Source organism: Mirounga angustirostris, unplaced genomic scaffold, assembly GCF_029215605.1.
Source record: "Mirounga angustirostris isolate CCGP_5_RB_7025 unplaced genomic scaffold, mMirAng1.0.hap1 SCAF_13, whole genome shotgun sequence".
In the NCBI taxonomy this organism is placed as follows: domain Eukaryota; kingdom Metazoa; phylum Chordata; class Mammalia; order Carnivora; family Phocidae; genus Mirounga; species Mirounga angustirostris.
This window is the reverse complement of record NW_026991721.1, coordinates 89,557,722-89,577,219: the sequence shown is the minus strand read 5'-3', so window position 1 is coordinate 89,577,219 and position 19,498 is coordinate 89,557,722. Positions and strand designations below refer to the sequence as shown.

General features: G+C 44.8%; 2 protein-coding genes and 1 long non-coding RNA gene across 4 annotated transcripts; 2 read left to right on the top strand and 1 right to left on the bottom strand.

Annotated features, from left to right (window-relative positions):
- Positions 1-3,908: 3,908 nt before the first annotated feature.
- On the bottom strand, positions 3,909-19,264 carry TMEM218 (transmembrane protein 218). Of its 2 annotated transcripts, none has more exons than XM_045894767.3 (4): positions 18,937-19,264; positions 8,034-8,143; positions 7,110-7,212; positions 3,909-4,043 (listed from the first exon to the last, which is right to left on the bottom strand). In XM_045894767.3, the coding sequence occupies exons 2-4, from the start codon at positions 8,141-8,143 to the stop codon at positions 3,909-3,911; spliced, it is 348 nt and encodes a 115-aa protein (XP_045750723.1). In that variant the 5' UTR covers positions 18,937-19,264. The 2 variants fall into 2 exon arrangements, with proteins under 2 accessions (XP_045750723.1, XP_045750724.1); XM_045894768.3 differs by lacking the exon at positions 18,937-19,264 and adding an exon at positions 18,905-18,932.
- On the top strand, positions 4,040-8,872 carry LOC129046372 (uncharacterized). Its single transcript, XR_010407046.1, has 4 exons — positions 4,040-5,569; positions 7,559-7,664; positions 8,016-8,160; positions 8,693-8,872. It is a non-coding gene; the product is annotated as an uncharacterized LOC129046372 (long non-coding RNA).
- Positions 13,256-17,539, top strand: LOC123857689 (glyceraldehyde-3-phosphate dehydrogenase-like). Its single transcript, XM_045894759.3, has one exon. The coding sequence runs from the start codon at positions 13,347-13,349 to the stop codon at positions 14,346-14,348; it is 1,002 nt and encodes a 333-aa protein (XP_045750715.1). The 5' UTR covers positions 13,256-13,346; the 3' UTR covers positions 14,349-17,539.
- Positions 19,265-19,498: the final 234 nt, after the last annotated feature.

Here is a 19,498-nt window from a genome sequence, read left to right as displayed (position 1 = left end):
ATGTCCTTCAAAACTCAGCCTACGGGCTCCTCCACACTCTCAGCCAGCGAGGAGCCAAAGTCCAACAGGCCAAGACCCACCAAAAGCACAGGGTGGATAAGTGCAGTTGTCTCTGAGGTCCCATGTGGCTTTTAACTGCTTTGTCTCAGACTCTTGCCCAATCCCGATTCTGGGTTTTCCACTAGACTCAGCTGCTGCTTTTTGGTATTTCTATCAACTGGATTTGTGTTGCTTGACCTTGGTCCCTCGTTTTTCTTTCTTTTTATTTTATGGAGCAACAATATAATATAAAGTACATAAAAGCTTAGACTGGAGCCAAACCACCTGACTTCAAACACTGACTCCTATTTAACCCTGAGCTAAGTGACTTCAAGCAAATCACCTCGCCACTCTGTACCCCTCCCCCATCCATGAAGTGGGGATACTCAGAGCACCCACTTCATAGGGTTGCTTATGAGGATTACTTAATATTTACAAAGCATTTAGAAAAATGCTTAGAACATGTTTGGTAAATATAAAAACTGTGATTTCAGCCTGTGAGGAATAGAATAGTTCCAAATATTGGGGTGGAAATAGAGATTAAAGATTGGACCCTATGAACTACAAAATCCCTTCCAACCCTGAGTTCCTGTGAGGATGATTCCCACATCTGGAAACTTGTTCCTATGTAACAACAGCCAAATACTTGAAGGTTTAAGCCAAGAAGTTATGATAAAATATTGGTTATTTGTACTCTAGATGCCAATCAAAAATTCGGTAATGAAAGTTTTACCTTTTTAAAGACATGGGTTAGGGAAAGGATGGGGACCAATAGCTACAAAATAGTATTAACCAATATAGAAATAAGGAGTTGTTTGCGAGCCAAAAATGATCTTTAAATTATCTGAGGAGTGAGAGGTCAGGAATCCTGATGTCAGGTTTGAGCCCCACTATTAACGCGGGGAAACTTCTAAAATCCCTTCCGCTCTCTCTCTGCCTGTTTCTCTTCCATAAAATAATTGCAGCAGGTTTCTTTACACTTTGAAAAAAAAAACAAAGTAAAATAAAAATGCTGCAACTGCAGCAGCAGTGGGATAGAGTTGATAGAAGAGTTGATGTCTTAGAGAGCAGAACGAGAAATGGATTGCCGTCTGTTAGAGTGACATGAACGGCTGCACATGCAGTACAAAGCACGAACGAATGGTTAGGCATTTCCTAGGACCTGAACGTTGGTACAATAATTTTGATGAATTTTTAGATTAAATAGCTGATACTGCGTATCAGTAAAGAATGTCAGCTTTACTTCCATTTTTATAAATGAGAAATTCAAGGAACTTGTCAAAAAATTACCTAGTTAAGTGTGTTTTGCAGGCTTGAGGGACTGTCTGTCTGAAATAGAACACGCAGTGCCACCTAGCGAACTGGACCAATGTCTGCGTCGTGGGGTAGTGGTGTCCTGCTAATTTAGCTTTCGTCAGGATACAATTTTAAGAGGCTCTGAAATCACCTGTTTTTCATGTAGAACTCCTGATTTACTCTCCCTCTCCACCTTGTAAACGGTGGGGATCACCACAGTCTCTCTGCTACAGGATCCCCCCTGGGTAAGGTACAATGAAGCACCCCCTGCTTGAAGGACATTGACCAAAGAATGATGAATGGGACACTCAGATGACCTCTAAGCCCTCTCTCCAGGAAGGCAGTGAGCCCAAGGGGTGCCAATTCAGTCACTGTAGGCGGGCCCCATGTAGAGCTCTCAGTGAGAGTCATGTTTTAGCCTTCTACTTCTTACCCCACTCCTGTGGGGGGTTTTATTGGGTTGGCCATGACTGCTTTGAGTATGAAGGCAGAGAGTAATCTATCAGTCATTTCCCCACAGCTGGTAAAATACACTTTGTACAAAGTATATTTTTTGCCCTTACCACACCAACCTGCCATTTGTATCTGTGGAAAACACACACACATGCGCGCATATGTTAGAAACCCATGGTGTGCTAGTTTCCAACCTTAACATATATTTCTCCACGTAAGTAGTCACCCAAAACTTCATAGCTATTATCCATTGATCTCATAGTTGGACACCTTTGTTGGGGAATAAAAAAGATGGATTCAAGGTCAGAACCTACAACTTCTCCCAGATTTGCTTTGTCAGCAAGTCTCTCAGGAGGTGACACATGGCAGCCTATGCTGATTAGGGGTCCAGGCTCCACTCGGGCTGGCTCAACGTCTCTGCACAGAGATTCACAGCTATCTGGAAGCTTCAGAGCAAGTGTCCCCAGAGAGGAGCACATAGCCTGACTGCCGCCTTGCCCCACTTCCCTCTGCGTGTCTGCATTCTTCTTTCTCCCCTCCAATCTGCTTGGAGGGATGTTTCTTCTTTCTTTTCTCACCTGTGGGCTCGAGGCCAGATGAAGAGACCATTTCCTTTGAATTGTTCTGTGACAAAGCCTTATCTGCAAAGGTTTTCCAAACCCGGTAAGACAGAGACAGTTCAAGTGCAGAAATAAATACACCTGGCCCTCACCAGTCCATGACTCCCCCCCGAGTCACCCGTTCTCTCCTCTTTTAATTTAGAGCTTAGCCCCCACTGGGGTATCATCTCTACCCTGACAACAGGATCTGGGAGAGGAAGTGAAGGAGACATGGCCCTGACTTCCTCAAGCTCTCAATCAAAGCTCCACAAAACTCAGTGGGTTTTCTTTCTGGTCTGAGACAGACCCCGGAGCCTGCTACCCCTGGGTGTGCACGCTGGCTGTTATGTGACGCCTAGGCAAGTCAGTTCATCTCTTTGAGCCTTACTTTTTTCTACTTTAAAACCGGATGATAATAAATATATTGTTGTAAAATTTAAAGACATTGAATTACAAGGGAACTATTCTACTGCTGGCCCATAGCACATGCCCAAAGGCCTCTTTCCAACTTGTTTCCTTGTTCTTAATTTTAAGCCAGAAGATCCTTCTTCATTTAGTTCTAGGGAGTCAGGAGGAGACTTCCAAAGTGGAACCAGCCCAGAGACCCTCCATATAATAATAAATTTCGGTTGATGTGGGATCTCAGACAGGTATAAAGTTGTATCTAATCCTGGGAATGTATATTCCTCATCAGCTTTGGAGAAAGGGCTACAAAGCTAAAAAGAAATGATCATAACCCAAAATGGACTCTACAATAATTAAATAAGGCACACGAAGGCTACCAAATTCTGAAAGAGAAAGAAGCCAGAGATCTATAGCAGCAAGACAAAAACCAACACTCCCATACCCTTCCAATTTCAAACAAATTTGAAATATAGAATATAGACTGGGAAAGCTGTGGCCAAGAGTCTGAAGTGAAAGTGAGTCCTTGGGTTGTTTATTGCTTTATTAGAGCAGAGGGAAGGGACACTGATTGCTTGTATAGATTCTGTGGCACCACATACACACTGGTCAACAACCAACACCTGGGTAAGTCTTCCAACTCATCACATTTAAATAAACTTTTGAACTTGGAGTGCCTTTCCTTTCCTAATGATCCCACCCTTGCAACTAAGAATCTTGTGTATTATCGAAAGGATGAGATTCTTCCATCTCCTGGACCGCAGAAGCCAAATTGCTCCTTTTCCCAAAATCCACTTACTGATGTCTTGATTGAAAATCTACCGGAAGCCGATCACTGTTACTATTTCCCTTTCAAAACAGATAGAAAACCTGAGGAACAAGTGCAAAGAAGACCGCAACATCCCTCTGAAGATGGTGAGAATCATGTCCGCAGGGCCATTTTTGCAATCCCATTTCCGGAAGCCAAGATTCAAGGGATTTGTCCTAGTTGTGAATGGATATTTCTCTGATCTTAAGGCATAAAGGCTGTGAAAACAAGGCTCTGAATAGTACCTTTCTGCTCACCAGTGACATAAAAAGTGAAGGACAGAACAGGGTCTTGGTTTTCCTGAACAGTGCTCAGTAGGACCGCAGTGGTTTGGCATAGATTGGCTCTAGGATATGATGAATGAGAACCAAAAAGAGGCTTCCAAGGAAGACAGCAGTGAGGAAAGCCAGTAGGACATAGCGGCCAATGAAAAAGGAATCCACAATCTGTAGAGAGAAACATCAAAAATGAAATTACGATCACTTCAGCTTGTGCTCATCTGAAATCTTTAATGAGTGGGCCCAGAGTCTGTTTGTATTTGTGACTTCCAGTAATATCCTGCTCTGAGTCTCTTCTGTAAATGGCTAGGAAAGAACCTTTTCTTGACTTCCTGCGCCGGAAATACAAGATAAAGAAAAAATTAATGAAGTACAGGGGGAAAACGGCTCAATTTAGGAGGAGGTTCACAAACACTGTGAAGACCTTGGATGAGCTCTTTTATGTTCTGACATCAGTTATCTGAAAGAGTTCATGAGAAGCTTGTTTGCTTGGTCTTAGAAAAGCTCATTTTTGTTGTTAACTTTTTTATTATGGAGAATTTTAAACACATATAGAAAGATAATAGTATAATAACCCCCATATATCCAAGATCAAGCCCCCAAATCATCAACCCATTGCTGATTCAGGAGGGTTCCTTTTCGGAATGGAAAGGTGATTCTTTAAAACTTCCATCAGAAGAGTCCTGAACCCTAACATTCATAATCCAGCACTCCAAGGCTTGGGCTAAATGGCCATTTGCCTGAGACACTAAAATGTTGAAAGGATAGACAACGTGCCCCAAATCATCCAGCTGGCTGCCTGGCAACCAGTCATACTTGGAGCCCCAAAGCTGTTGGTCTTTGCTGACAAAACCTACACTTAGAGTTGGCTCTACCCACCTGGCTACTGTCCGCTTCCAGAGCTCTACTCTCCCCAGATCCAAATGGCGGTGCTTAAATCAGGGCAGGAAAAAGTAAATTAATCTGATGGACCTAATGGAGCAGGAACATGAACCAAGTGGCAGGGTGACTTCAGAACTTCCCAAAGGAAAGGGAACCCAAAATACCTGAGAGGCAATTGTGGTAGACAGAATATGTCTATCCCAAATGTCCACACCCTAACCTCCAGAAATGGTGAATATGTTAGATTACATGGCAAAGGAGAAAGAGGGTTGTAAATGGAATTGAGATTGCTAATTGCCTGACCTTTAAAATAGGGAGATTAGCCTGGATTATCCAATCCAGGTGGGCCCAGTGTAATCACAAGGGTCCTTAAACCTGGAAGAGGGAGGCGGAAGAGAAGGTCAAGGAAGAGATGGACAGAATGCAAGTAGAGTCATCGAGATGTTACCTCGCTGGCTCTGAAGATGGAGCATTGGGGCCGCTAGCCAAGGGCGGCCTCTAGAAGCTGGGCAGACAAAGAAACAAATTCTTCTCCAGAACCTCCAGGAAGGAATGCAGCCCTGCCAACCCCTGACTCTAGCCCAGGGAGCCTGCATTTGGACTTCTAACTCACAGAACTGAAAGAAAATCCATCTGTGTTGTAAGGCACGAAGCCGGTGGTGATTTGTTACAGCAGCAACAGGAGGCTAATACTGTGGCATGACACAGAGGACCTGCCAAGTCCTCACACTGCTCTGATCACTGAGGTCCAAAGATACCAAGAAGAAAACGGCTGCTCCAGAGATTACCCCAACAGCCAACTTACAACAAAGGTCAGTTTGATAAAACAGCTTTAACATAACTTTGACCTTGGCTCTGGTACCGAACAAGTCTCTCGCGGGCTACATGTTTGCTCGTTTGACACGTTTCACTTTTTAATTAGCCGATTAGCAGGCCTTTGGTGCAGAAGGCCCAGGTCATGTATTATTGATACAGTCTCAAGCCAGGCTGCTGCAGGGGCCAGTTCTCAAAACCTGAAAATGAGAACACCGGTTCTGCGGGCCACGCTGACAGACATATTTTGCTCAAACCTCCTTCTTCTCTCCTGGGTCTGCAACTCATAGGACAGAGGATAGAGGGATTGAATTCAAAACAGTGTTTGCTCTGTGCCCTTCTCCCAATATTCACATCCATAGCCATCCAGAAATACGGCCCTTCACCACTCGCTCCCTCTCCGACGGGGAAACGGAGGTGGGAGTCTATTCCTGGCCCCCACACTTGGTACTTGCACCGACAGAGTGGTTTTCAAATGCTGACAAAACTGCCTGACACGTATGGAAATGATTCCTTACATGTGTGTGGCATTATGTCCTGTGGACTTTTCAGAACGAATTTCCTCCCTTTTGCCGTGATTAGTCCTAGACAGAGTTAGAAACGTGTGCGAGTTTTAGTTCGGAAGTTGTATAATTTTGTGTACTGTGGTCTAGTGTCGAGGCTCACCCATGAACTCTCTGTGATGGCCCCCAATATTCTGACGAGTCCCCAGCAATGAAGGTTTGCAGACAGACCTCAGCTGGAATCCTTGCTCTGACTCTTCCCATAAATGTATGACCCTGGGCAATTTACTTAACCTCTTACAGCCTCAGTGTCCTTGGGGATAATAATAGCACCTACTTTATACCGTTTAGGGTTGTCTTAGGTTTAAGTGAGATAAGGCAAACAAGGTGCTTAGCAAACAACCTCACACACAGTAATCCCTTAAAAAATGCTAGACAGGTGCCTGGGTGGCTCAGTCAGTTCGGACGGCTGTCATTGCTGCATTCAGCTGTCTCAACAACCTCTGCTTCCCATAGAAATGCTCTTTCTCCACCTATCTTCTCTATGGAAAGTACTCTCTTCACCGCACACATGGAGGAACCAAACACACGGAGATGGACAAGCATGTCGTTCAGCACGCCCAAGGCACTGCATACGCTTTGGCTGGGATCTGAGTTTCTGCACCCAGACTACCGGGATGGGGACACTTGCATTTCAGGGCCAGGCCCCGTTCCTATTCCGAACTCATTTCCTCTTCTCCAGCCCCACAGTGTCAGGTGGCTTTTGGACACACTGCTTGTGCAGCTCGGTGCCCAGGGGGGATGCCCTCAAATCAGGCAACTAACTGCCCCGTGGTGTTGCATGTGGGAATCAGAATGAGATTCTTGTCCTAGGTGAAAGGACAAGGGAATGTAAAGCTCCCTCTGAGCTTTCCCCACCCTCGTGTTAACTTTACGCTTCTAACGTATTTCGGCCAACCTGACATTGGGAGAACAGCTCAGACCAAGGGAGACAAGAGTTATGACGCAGGAGGCAAAATAAAGCCAATAGTTTTACCTTCATTTCAACCTCTGGGGCTGGGACTTCACTGGCTCGAGGGAAGAGCAGCAGAACTGATGTGATGATCAGAGCACCGAGGAACACAAAAACGACAGAGAACCTGGGGTCAAAAGACAGAATGTTATGAGCACGGTTTACGGATTCCTCTCTCATCAGTTAGGCCTGGAGAGGCTCTCCCCTGGAGCCAATATTCTAAGTTCCAGTCTCTTAACAGGGCCCAGAGCCCTGCTGCCCACACTATCCAGGGAATTTAGAAATGCTCTCCCCTTCAGCCCAGAGCCCTTCTTCCTAGACAGGTCCCCAACTGGATGCATTCCTGTTGATTCCTGGTAATTCCAAATTCCTAAGAATGGGAATGGGTACTTTTTATTTTGTCTCTGTGCATTTGTAATCATGAAAAATCTAATCGGCCCTTCCCTCTTCTTAACTTCTTTGTCTGTCTTTAGCTGGAAGACTCTGGTAAATCACGTAGCTCGCCGCTTCATCCCGACACTGTCTGGCCAGAGCGCAACTCTGCGGCCATCGGCGCGTCTGCAGTGTCCCCAGGCCCAGGTTAGAGCCTCAGGGACTGGACCAAGCATGTGCCCTAAGTCTGAACAATTCTGAAACACACACATACACGCCCAAGAAATTCAACAGGCAGCGAACACGCATTTCCTTTTTGTTGCTTCTGTCCCCCCTCCCGCCACCCCCCCCCCCGTCACCTCCACAGTGAGAGCTGGAAAATACCACTTGCTTTCTCCTCTGCGTCAGAGCATAAATAACACAGTCAGTGCTTATGATACCAGGTTAAAATGCAACTCATTCAAACTGCCAGTAATTACAAAAATGATCTTCTGGATTCTAAATGTTTAATGAGCATCAGCGGTTTCACTTCTAACTGCTTTTACCTTGGACGGCCAGCTGGAGAGGAGGCCTTACCTGGCTAGCCCGGAGGCTCTGGATAGCAGCGCACACAGCAGCAGCACCAACACCCAGAGCAGGGCTAAGATGAACACGCCGGCCCCCACCCCGAGCACGGTGCCAGCCATCTGCAGGGAGACAAAGCGTGAGCGCTGCACCCCACTCAGCCCCGGGGCCCCCCGGGGAACCATGCACCCCCTGACTTCTGCACCAGTTCTGCCTTCTTCCTCCCGCTCCCGGCTTGTGTGAGGGTCTGCAGACAAATGCAAATACAAATACAGAAAGTCTGAACTCAGTCTGATGAACTTCTGATGATTGGTGTGATAGGAGGATTAATTGGTACAGGTCTTTGGGGAAGTCCAGTCCCTTCATAGGAATTAGAAAATTAAAACCCTGGAGCGCCTGGGTGGCTCAGTTGGTTAAGCATCTGCCTTCGTCTCAGGTCATGATTGAGTCCCGCATCGGGCTCCCTGCTCAGCGGGAAGCCTGCTTCTCCCTCTCCCACTCCCCCTGCTTGTGCTCTCTCGCTAGCTCTCTGACAGATAAATGAATAAAATCTTGAATGAATGGAAGGAAAGTGGGAAGGAAGAGGAAGGAAGGAAAGAAGGAAGGAAGGAGGGAGGGAGGGGAGGGAGGGAGGCAGGAAAGAAACTTAAAACCCCAAGCCTTTGTTTTAGGTGAGGACAGAGAGGTTGCTTTCTGCTCTGTGTGGATCACTTCAAATCTGCTGAGTTCTAGTTTGGCTTTCCCGACCTGCAGCAGCAAGCTGAACTCTCTCCTGACAGAAATGCTAATGGAGGGCTGTGAAGGCACGAGGAGCCAAGCGCTATGGAGCCCATGGGGACACTGAGGCTCTCAGGGTAAGTCTGTGGTGTGAGCTTTGACTCCCCAGATGATCACAAGACAGAAATATCCCCCTCTATTGTTGAGTTTTTCTTCACGAAAGGAAGCAAACTCCTAAGTCCTTGCAGAAGATGAGGACGATGAAGAAGAAAGGAGCCACCACTCTATTTGAGCTTTCACGGTGTGCTAAGTACCTTACAAACACGTTTCATTTAATCATGGCAACAGGCCTCTGAGGTAGGTCTTATTACAGCCGTGTCACAGAAGACATAACTGAGGTGTAATGCGAAGGGCTATGTATTAACAAACCGGTGGCTTACAGTAGAACAGCATTCTCTCACAGTTCTGGAGGCCAGAAATCTGAAATCAAGGTGCCAGCCAGGCCGAGCTTCCTCCAAAGGCTCTAGGAGAGAATGCTTCCAGGCTCTTCTAGTGTCTGGAGGGCCCAGCATTGTCTTCCTCCTCTGTCTCTTATGAGGACACTTGTAGTGGATTTAGGGTCCACCCAAAGAATTTGGTCTGATGTCTTCTCAAGATCTTTAATTATGTCTGCAAAGACCCTTCTTCCACATAAGGTCACATTCACGGGTTCCAGGGATTACGATGTGGGCACAGTCTTTTTGGGGGCCACCATTTGACCCACCCCACTGAGTCTAGAGCACCCCCCCCCCGGTTTTCCCCTTTAGTATCAGAGACAAATCTTAAGCAAATAAATTCCTCCTCGATGGTTTTCTTTACCCTGATGGTTTAAATACCACAAAAATTATTATCTATGACAAGTTCTGTTATAAAGGCATTGGAAAGATTGGAAAGGACGCCCTGGGCATAAACTGCCAAACAAACAAACAAACAAACAAACATTTATCCAATCAAAAACTATTCTGTGCCACAGTCTGGGGATCACAAGGGTAAATAAGACATATCTTCTGACAGAAGCTGCAGGCCCACTGGAGAACACTGTCACGTAAACAACTATCCACGCCACACTCTGATAAGCAAAGTACAAAGTGGGACAAAGTGGGACCTGAGGTAGTGCAAAGGGAGAAGGGCTTCACCGAGGAGATGACTTCCCACAGGCCCAGATGGGAAAGAATCAGTGTGGCAAGATGACAGGCAGGGGGAGGGGTGGGCCAAGAGAGGAGTGGCAGCAGATGGGCTGGGCTCTCACTTGCCTCTCTAACCTAACAGGGGCGCATCCCCTCCCCCCAATTTAGAGCGCACAGTATCACCTCAGTAACTCTAAACTGCCAAGTGTTTCCCTACCTCTGGGTCCTTGTACTTGCTGTTTCCACTGCCTGGAATTAACCCACATCCCCCAGTGAACCTTCCACTATTTGCAGGGCTGGCTTCTCCTCATCTGTCTGATCTCAGCTTTAAATGTGACCTCCTCAGAAAGGTCTTCCCTGATGGCTCTGGCTAACGTAACCCCAATTACTCTCCCTCACTCCTTATTTCCTTCAGGGTACATTTCACAAACTATAGTTCACATTTTTACTTACTATTTACAGGTTTACCTTCTATGTCTCCAACCAGTATAGCAAACTCTATGAGGGCAGAGATTTTTATATCTTGCTCACCACGGTATCCCCAGTTGTTAGCACAGACATTATAAGCAAGAAATATTCATTTGATGAATAAATGAAGCAGTGCTAACAAGTCCATAGAAATCAAGTGAAGGGCTGATAGGATCATATTTAGCTTTAGAAAGAGGACTGTAACTTCTGGTCAATATGCTGGACAGACCTAACAAGGGAAGTACCTCACATGTAATGAATGTTATGATAGTGAACACATAGAAATGCTTAGTAAAAGCGAGCAAAAAGAATTCAATACACAGCGGAGCTCGGAAGCAATAAAGGAAAATCCTTAAGTACCATAAATGAAAGCATAATTCAAAATCTGAGTGGTAAGCAGGAGCTGAGCCCAAAGGTCTATAGGGGTACTGAAACCAGCTGCAGACCTTTGGAGTGGTCCCTCCTGGACAGATGAGGTCTCAGACCCATGATACAGAGAACCAGAACTGAGAACAAGGCATAAAGATTAGCCCAGAAAGGGCCCACCTGTCTTTGAAATAGGGACTAAAACATTTGCTGCTGACTTTGTTGGAACAAAGTTGGCCAAGTACCTCAGGCCATGAGTGAAAAAAGACTAACCCAAGAGAAATCTGAATCCCAATCCGACACCACATGCAAGTGTGGGGTTCAAATCATACTACCAAAGTGGTATGGGAATCTCGAGAAGTAAGATTCACATAAAACCAGTCTAAAAGTGAGAAACTTGTAGGATCCCGGCAGAGACAACTGAAACCTCTCTGTAGGGATGCCACACAAGTCAGCATGCAAGGCTCTCACCAAGTTGGGTACAAAATAAAAATATTTTTACACAAAGACTGAAATGGAGTTCACCTGTCACTGCTGTACTTGAGCAAGAATGAAAATGAACCAAGAAAGAAGGCATGAGATGTAAAGAGGAATGGTAAGAAAAATACTGGGTAATATTGATAGTAAAGATTTCTGAAATGATAAGAAGGCCTAATTGTTTGAGGAGTTAAAAACAAGGAAGAACAACAGCAACACATTTATGGATATGTCTCCTCAGGCAAGGGAACCAAAAGCAAAAATAAACTATGAGGATTACACCGAAATAAAAAGCTTTTGAACAAAGGAAACTATCAATAAAACATACAGGCAACCTAGTGAATGGGAAAAGATATTTGCAAATGATATATCCCATAAGGGGTTAATACCTAAAATACATAAAGAACTTCTATAATTCAACACCAAAAAACAATCTAATGAAAAAATGGGTAGATGACCTGAATAAACATTTTTCCAAAGACATCCAGATGGCCAAGAGACACAGGAAAAGATGCTCAACATCACTCATCATCAGGGAAATGCAAATCAAAACCACAATGATATATTACATCACACTAGTCAGAATGGCTAGACAGGAAAAAAAAAAACAAGAAATAACAAGGGTTAGTGAGGATGTGGAGAAAAAGGAACCCTCATATACTACTGGTGGAACGTAAATTGGTACAACCACTTGGAAAACAGTATGGAGGTTCCTCAAAAAATTAAAAATAGAAATACCCTATGATTCAATAATTCCACTACTGGAAATTTACCCAAAGAAAATGGAAACACTAATTTGAGCAGCCCTATGTTTACTGAAGCATTATTTACACTAGCCAAGATATGGAAGCAACCTAAGTGTCCATGGATAGAAGAATGGATAAAGATCTGGCTGGCACACACATATATACACACGTGGAATATTACTCAGCCATAAAAAAGAATGAAATCTTGCCATTTGCGACAACATGGATGGACCTAGAGAGTATTATGCTAAGTGAAATAAGTCAGTCAGAGAAAGACAAATACCATATGATTTCACCATATGTGCAATTTCAGAAACAAAACAAGTGAACAAACAAAAGGCCAGACTCTTAAATACAGAGAACAAATTGGTGGTTGCCTTAGAGGAAGGTATGAGGAGTACAGGTGAAATAGATGAAGGGGATTAAAAGGTACAAACTTCCAGTTATAAAATCAGTAAGTCACGGAGATTCAATATGATGTACACCTGAAACTAATATAACACTGTATGTCAATTACACTTCAATAATAAAAAAATAAAAACAAAGAAGAGCTAAAGTATTTGTTAACAGTTACATGGAAGATGAGAAAGAACAGTTCCAAGTGAAATCATTGGTTATTACTTTGCACTGGAGGAGATGAAAGTTAATGATTACCTGTAGGCTTTGTTAAGCTAAATCTGCATGTTAAAAACACACAGGTAAACACCAAATAAAAGAAACAGGGTAGAGCGCCTGGGTGGCTTAGTTGGTTAAGCGACTGCCTTCGGCTCAGGTCATGATCCTGGAGTCCCAGGATCGAGTCCTGCATCGGGCTTCCTGCTCAGCAGGGAGTCTGCTTCTCCCTCTGACCCTACCCCCCTCTCATGTGCTCTCTCTCTCTCTCTCAAATAAATAAAATCTTTAAAAAAAAAAAAAAAAGAAAAGAAACAGGGTAAGTAACCTTCACACTAATAGAGTGAAAAAAATAAAGGAAGAAGGCAGAAGGCAGGAGGGGAAAGAAACAAAAAGCAAGGAAAACAGAAAATACAAAATAAGATTGTAAAATAAATCCAAATATAACAGTAATCATAGTAAACACACACAGATTATGCTTCAAGATCCCTTGCACAACAATGTGAATATCCTAAGAATACTTAACCAAACACTTAAACATGGTTAAGATGGTAAATTTTAGGTGTGTGGGGTTTTTTTTTTTTTTTAAACCCCAATTAAAAAAAACACCTAAACCAAACAAAATAAAATCTGGTGAAGCAATATTAGTATCAAACAAAATAGAATGGAAAGCTTTGAAAGGTATTAAGAGTTATATTCAGGCTCTCTGCTCCTCCCCGTTCGACAGGTAGCCGCATCTTCTGGTGCAGTGCCAGCCGCGTCCCCGAGACACGATGGTGAAGGTCGGAGTGAACGGATTTGGCTGTATTGGGCGCCTGGTCACCAGGGCTGCTTTTAACTCTGGCAAAGTGGATATTGTCGCCATCAGTGACCCCTTCATTGACCTCAACTACATGGTCTACATGTTCCAGTATGATTCCACCCATGGTAAATTCCACTGCACAGTCAAGGCTGAGAACAGGAAGCTTGTCATCAATGGAAAGTCCATCTCCATCTTCCAGGAGCGAGATCCCACCAACATCAAATGGGGTGATGCTGGTGCTGAGTATGTTGTGGAGTCCACTGGGGTCTTCACCACCATGGAGAAAGCTGGGGCTCACTTGAAGGGCGGGGCCAAGAGGGTCATCATCTCTGCTCCCTCTGCCGATGCCCCCATGTTCGTGATGGGTGTGAACCATAAGAAGTATGACAACTCTCTCAAGATTGTCAGCAATGCCTCCTGCACCACCAACTGCTTGGCCCCTCTGGCCAAGGTCATCCATGACAACTTTGGCATCGTGGAGGGACTCATGACCACCGTCCACGCCATTACTGCCACCCAGAAGACCGTGGATGGCCCCTCTGGGAAGCTGTGGCGCGACGGCCGAGGGGCTGCCCAGAACATCATCCCTGCTTCCACTGGCGCTGCCAAGGCTGTGGGCAAGATCATCCCTGAGCTGAATGGGAAGCTCACTGGCATGGCCTTCCGTGTCCCCACCCCCAATGTGTCCGTCGTGGATCTGACCTGCCGCCTGGAGAAAGCTGCCAAATACGACGACATCAAGAAGGTGGTGAAGCAGGCATCAGAAGGCCCCCTCAAGGGCATCCTGGGGTACACTGAGGACCAGGTTGTCTCCTGCGACTTTAACAGCGACACCCACTCCTCCACGTTCGATGCCGGGGCTGGCATTGCTCTCAACGACCACTTTGTCAAGCTCATGTCCTGGTATGACAATGAATTCGGCTACAGCAACCGGGTGGTGGACCTTATGGTCCACATGGCCTCCAAGGAGTAAGAGCCCCCTGGACCACCAGCCCCAGCGAGAGCAAGAGGAAGAGAGAGGCCCTCAGCTGCTGGGGAGTCCCTGCCCCAACTTACCCCCCAAACACTGAGAATCTCCCGACCTCCTCCGTTTCCATCCCAGACCCCCTGAAGAAGGGGAGGGGCTTGGGGACCCCTACCTTGTCATGTACCATCAATAAAGTATACTGTACCCAGCCAAAAAAAAAAAAAAAAAAAGAGTTATATTCACAAAAAGAAAAACTTAACAAAAAAATACAACTCAGGACAAAAATGAACCCAAGACAAACCTTTAAAATATACAAGTCAAAAGGAATCACTGCAATAAATGGACAAACCCACAAATTTAGTGGAGATTTTAATATACCTCTCTCAGAAACTTAGAAGTGGGTATATGAATGGCCAATAAGTATGTGAAAGGTGTGTAAGATTTTTACAGCAAAAATTGTTAAACTTTATTCAAAGGTATTTTTAAAAATATTTTATTTATTTATCTATCTATCTATCTATCTATCTGTCTGTCTATTAGAGAACTTGTGGTGGGGGTGGGGAGAGGGACAAAGAGACTCTGTGCTGAGTGAGGAGCTCAAGACAGGGCTCGATCTCATGACCCTGAGATCATGACCTGAGCCAAAATCAAGAGTCGGACGCTCAACCGACTGAGCCACCCAGGCGCCCCCAAAGGTATTTTTTTTTAAAAGGCCTGAAAAGAATAACAAAACAGACCTGAGTAGAAAAATAACCGACATTCCTGGATGGGATGGTTCAATATTAAAAGATCTCAGTATCAATTCAATGCAATTCTAACCAAAATCTCAAATTTTTGTGGAGCTCATGGAACTTGAAAACGTATCCTAAATTCATATGTAAGAGCAAAAGCCCAAGAATAGTGAAAACAATTTTGAGAACTAGGATGGAGACTTGCCTTTCTTGTTACCAACTGCCGTAAGACACATTATAAAACCAAGGTAATTAAAACAGTGTGATATGGCATAAAGACACATGGATCAGTGGAATAAAACAGAGAGCCCAGAAACAGATCCCTGCACTTATAAGAACTTGGTACAGGACAGAGTTGGTTCTGATTCAGCAGGTAAAGGATTTCATCGATGGTGTTGGGACAAACGATCATCCAATCAGAAAAAGGTAATACTCGACCTCTACTTTATGTCATATACAAGCCAATTTTAAATGGAAAGTAATTCATAATAAAACAGCATATGTTTAAATATACAAATGTTCAGGCTGACTACACTAGAATACATAATGAAGTACAGCAGTCAGATGCTTGCGCCTAAACTTAGAATCACCATGAGCGCAAAAGCTACAAACGTGGGCTCATGCAGGTGTGCTGTATGGTAACTCAAATACCACGAGCTGGGCTGCCTTCAGCTATGTGATTTTCTCAAGTGATGAACAACTCTTGTTAAAGTTCCAAAACACAAGTAAGTATAATTTCCCCTTCATTTACATTTGCATTGCATTCCTGGAAATTTTACTATGTCAAACTGTGCCAAAAGAGACATTATGTTTATATGAAAAATGGAGTTAGGTTCTAGGCTGAGATTAGAAATGAGTATCCTGTGGGACACTCGAAAATGGTACAGGATGCAGGACAACTCTTCACTGCAGAATATCTAGCATCCCCAGCCCTGCTCCGTAAACCCCGGTAGTGCCTCCAAATCACAATAATAACCAAATGTGCTCTCACAAATCCCAAAATGACCAATAGGGCGGTACCATCCCCTTGGAGAACCAGTGCTCTAGAAAAACTCTTGCATAAAGAGATGTGTACAAGGATGTTCATTGCAGTTTTTTTTCGAAATAGCAAAACATCTGAAAAAACCTAAGTGTCCACCAATAAGGGAATGGATACAATATTATATACTCATAATGAACACTTAGAATGAACTTGACTATCTGTATTGATATGAATGTTATCTCGAAAACAATGTTGAGTGATAAAAGCAAATTACCAAATGAAGCCCACAGTATGATACTACTATTTTCAAAATTTAAGAAGTAGTAAAAGTAACCAACTGTGCCACTCAGTGGTGCAAAGTAAGCATTTGATTCTTGGTTTCAGCTCAGGTCACGATCTCAGGGTCATGAGATAGAGCTCTGCGTAGGGCTCTCGCTCAGCGTGGAGTCTGCTTAAGCTTCTCTCTCCCTCTTCCTCTGCCCCACTCCCTGTCCTGCACTCTCTCACACGTGCTCTCTCTCAAATAAGTAAATCTTAAAAAAAGTAATATATTGTTTATGAAGTACATATATACTGTACAAATATAAATACATGGGCATGAATGATGCACCATTTCAAAAGAGTGTTTGCCTCTTGGGAGAGAAGAAGGAAGGCAAATGGGGCCAGAAAAGAGAACAAAAGGGATCTCAATTAAATGTGATGTTTTATTTACTTAAAAGAAAAAACGTAAGCAGATGTGCCAAAATGTTAGTTTGTTAATCTAGTTAGTAGAGCATAGGTATCTGTTATACTACCCAGTGTAATATTCTCTATTTATGAAATTCCTGAGAGAATTCTTAATTTTTAAAGAGGTAGCTGGTGGCTCAGTGCCTATGAGTCGAGATCAGAGACCAGACTGGTGACCAGTAGGGGACTCTGGATAAGGGATGATGAGGGTCTGGACTCCTGTCTTAGCTGTGGAAATGCAAAGGAGAAAAGGGAAAAGGTGTTAGAGATGACTCGGGTTTCCTGCTTGGTTGACTGAGCTGATAGTACTACCCTAGCAAGATAACTAGTTAAGTTTAATTGCTGTTTTGGATAAATTATAAAAATAACCTGTAAAACTTGGACCAACTCTAATGCCTAGAATACAGGGCAAGTGGTGGTTGAAGGTGGTACCGTTAGAAACATGGCCTTTCAATCCCCTATGGAATAATAAAGGTTCATGAGACACTGGGAGTCCGTATATGGCATGGCTTTAAAGTAATGAGATAAATACCCCCAAGCTCTTATAAGAATACAGTTCATCACTTTATAACCAAACTGTGTACATTTTCTGGTTAAGCATGGAAAGGAAAGCCTGGATATAGTATAGAGTGCTGCTGTGGAAAAGAAGTGAACATCTGGTCATTTTATCTTGTTAATTCTGTGTGGGAATAATACTTGTGATTATTTCCCATACTGTAATAGCAAATTACTGAGTAAATATGATTAAAAAATTAAAACAGTGGTGCTTTGGATTCATGTCCAGGACTTTTTCAAACCTTCTTTGAGAACAGATGGTTTAGCCAACCTGATTTCCTGAGTAAGTCCATTTACTTAACTCTCTGGCATTTAAAGCAGGTAGACTGGAGTCAGAAAAAAATAATGTCTCAATTTGAACACCCTGTTTAGTAGCTGACAACCAGAGCAACTCCAGGGCCAATCTTCCCCCTCTGTGCTCCTGCTGTGAGGTCTTTCTGTGGAAAGAGATTGTCCAAAACTTTTAGAGGTCTGTATAGTGAGTGCACTGCTCATTCATTTACTGTTGGTTCTACATACCCTTTCTCACAGCTCTCAGAGAAAACAGAGAGAGAGGCATACATTAAGGTGCCTGACTCCTGCACATACAGCCTAATAGCTGAAAAATATACTGCTCGCCATGACTGTCGATCATGTGTGAGAATACTAATGGCCATTACAGGATGTCTTACAGTCCAGTACAAATGTGGATTCCATGGAGCGTAAGTTGGCCCTAGCGCTGCTGCTGGTGGGAGCTAGATATCTCACCCATTCCTACAGTTTCAGAGTCAAAGGCCTTGAAGGCAGCAGAAAACAGCGATTACAGGAATGAATGGCCCTTCTTCAGGATTCCTTTCCACTTTCCTTTATAACCGTTCCAAACCTTCAAATATAATGGGGGGGGGGCGGGGGTCACACATTTATTTTTCTACAGTAAACATTTCACTACGGTTTGAATTTTAATGTATCAGGATAATGCTTCTACCTCTGTAATTAAGTAAAATGCAAGCCTGGGAAAAATAAACCGCGGAGCTACCTAAATGCCATCGATGTGGCATTATCTCTTAACTCAATGAGAGAAAAGGGGGGGGGGATCAGGGGATCCAGACACGTCCTTCCACCCTTTTTCCTGGGCGGTGTGTGGACCGTCTGTAAGCTATCTCGCCAGGGCTCTCCGGACAGCAGCAGCACGCGCTGGAGTCAACACCCCAGGAACTAGGGCTCTAGCGTCTCTCCCAAGCCCTGCGGCTCGTTCAAACCGGCCGCAGGAAAACGTCGCCCCAGGTCTCAACTTCAGACTGTTCGTCAGGCGACCTCCCAGTAGTTGGAGAGATTAAGGTCTCGGTCATAAGGTATTTGAACCAGACACTGACATTTCCCTTTCTTAGGAGCACGACAAAGAAAGCATCCCCTCTTTCTCAGCCCCAATTAAGTATTTATTGGCCGCCGGGCCTTGGGTCCAGATCGGCGGTAAGGGTGATGCGAGAGTCCGCGCACAGCCAGCCGCCCACGCGGTCTTCCAGCCTCAGCCCCAGCCTCGGCCATTCTCCCTTCGCAGCCGCCCCCCGCTTTCCTCGCCTCCCCCTCACCTGGCTCTCCCTCTCCCAGGTCCCCTACTCACATCTCACCGTCCGGCCCGTTCCAGCCCACAGAGGCTTCGGTTTACTTACGACGAATCACAAGTGGGCTTTCATCCAGGCGATTCCATATTCGCTAATCAGCGCTGCTCTTTCAACACCCAGCTTCTTTCTCATTTGCTTACGTCCGCAGCGCCTCCAGGCAACGCCAGGCGTGGTGGGTGGGCACGTCGCACTTCGTTACGCCCTCCGATTGGTCGGTGCTACTGGTCCCGAGACCGGCCTCAAGTTCGATTGGATCGAGGCAGTCCGGGCTCCGCCTCCCGCCCCACCTCGTTGTCAATCACACCATCTCTTAGGTAACCCCCAGAACCATTGGTCAGTCTAGCGTGGGGGCGGGTTGTTAGGCGGGAGAGAGCTGCTCTCCCGGCCTCCCTCGCTGTTACTATGGAGACCGTACAGCCAGGTTGTGAAGCGGAGGAAGGCAACCCCTTCCCCTCGTCTCGAAGTCCGGAGATTTGTACAGCAGTCTAGACGTTAATCTCTGTTTCGGAGTTTGATAGACGTCTCAGTCCCCGACCCACTGGTTTGGGTGGGCGGCGGGAC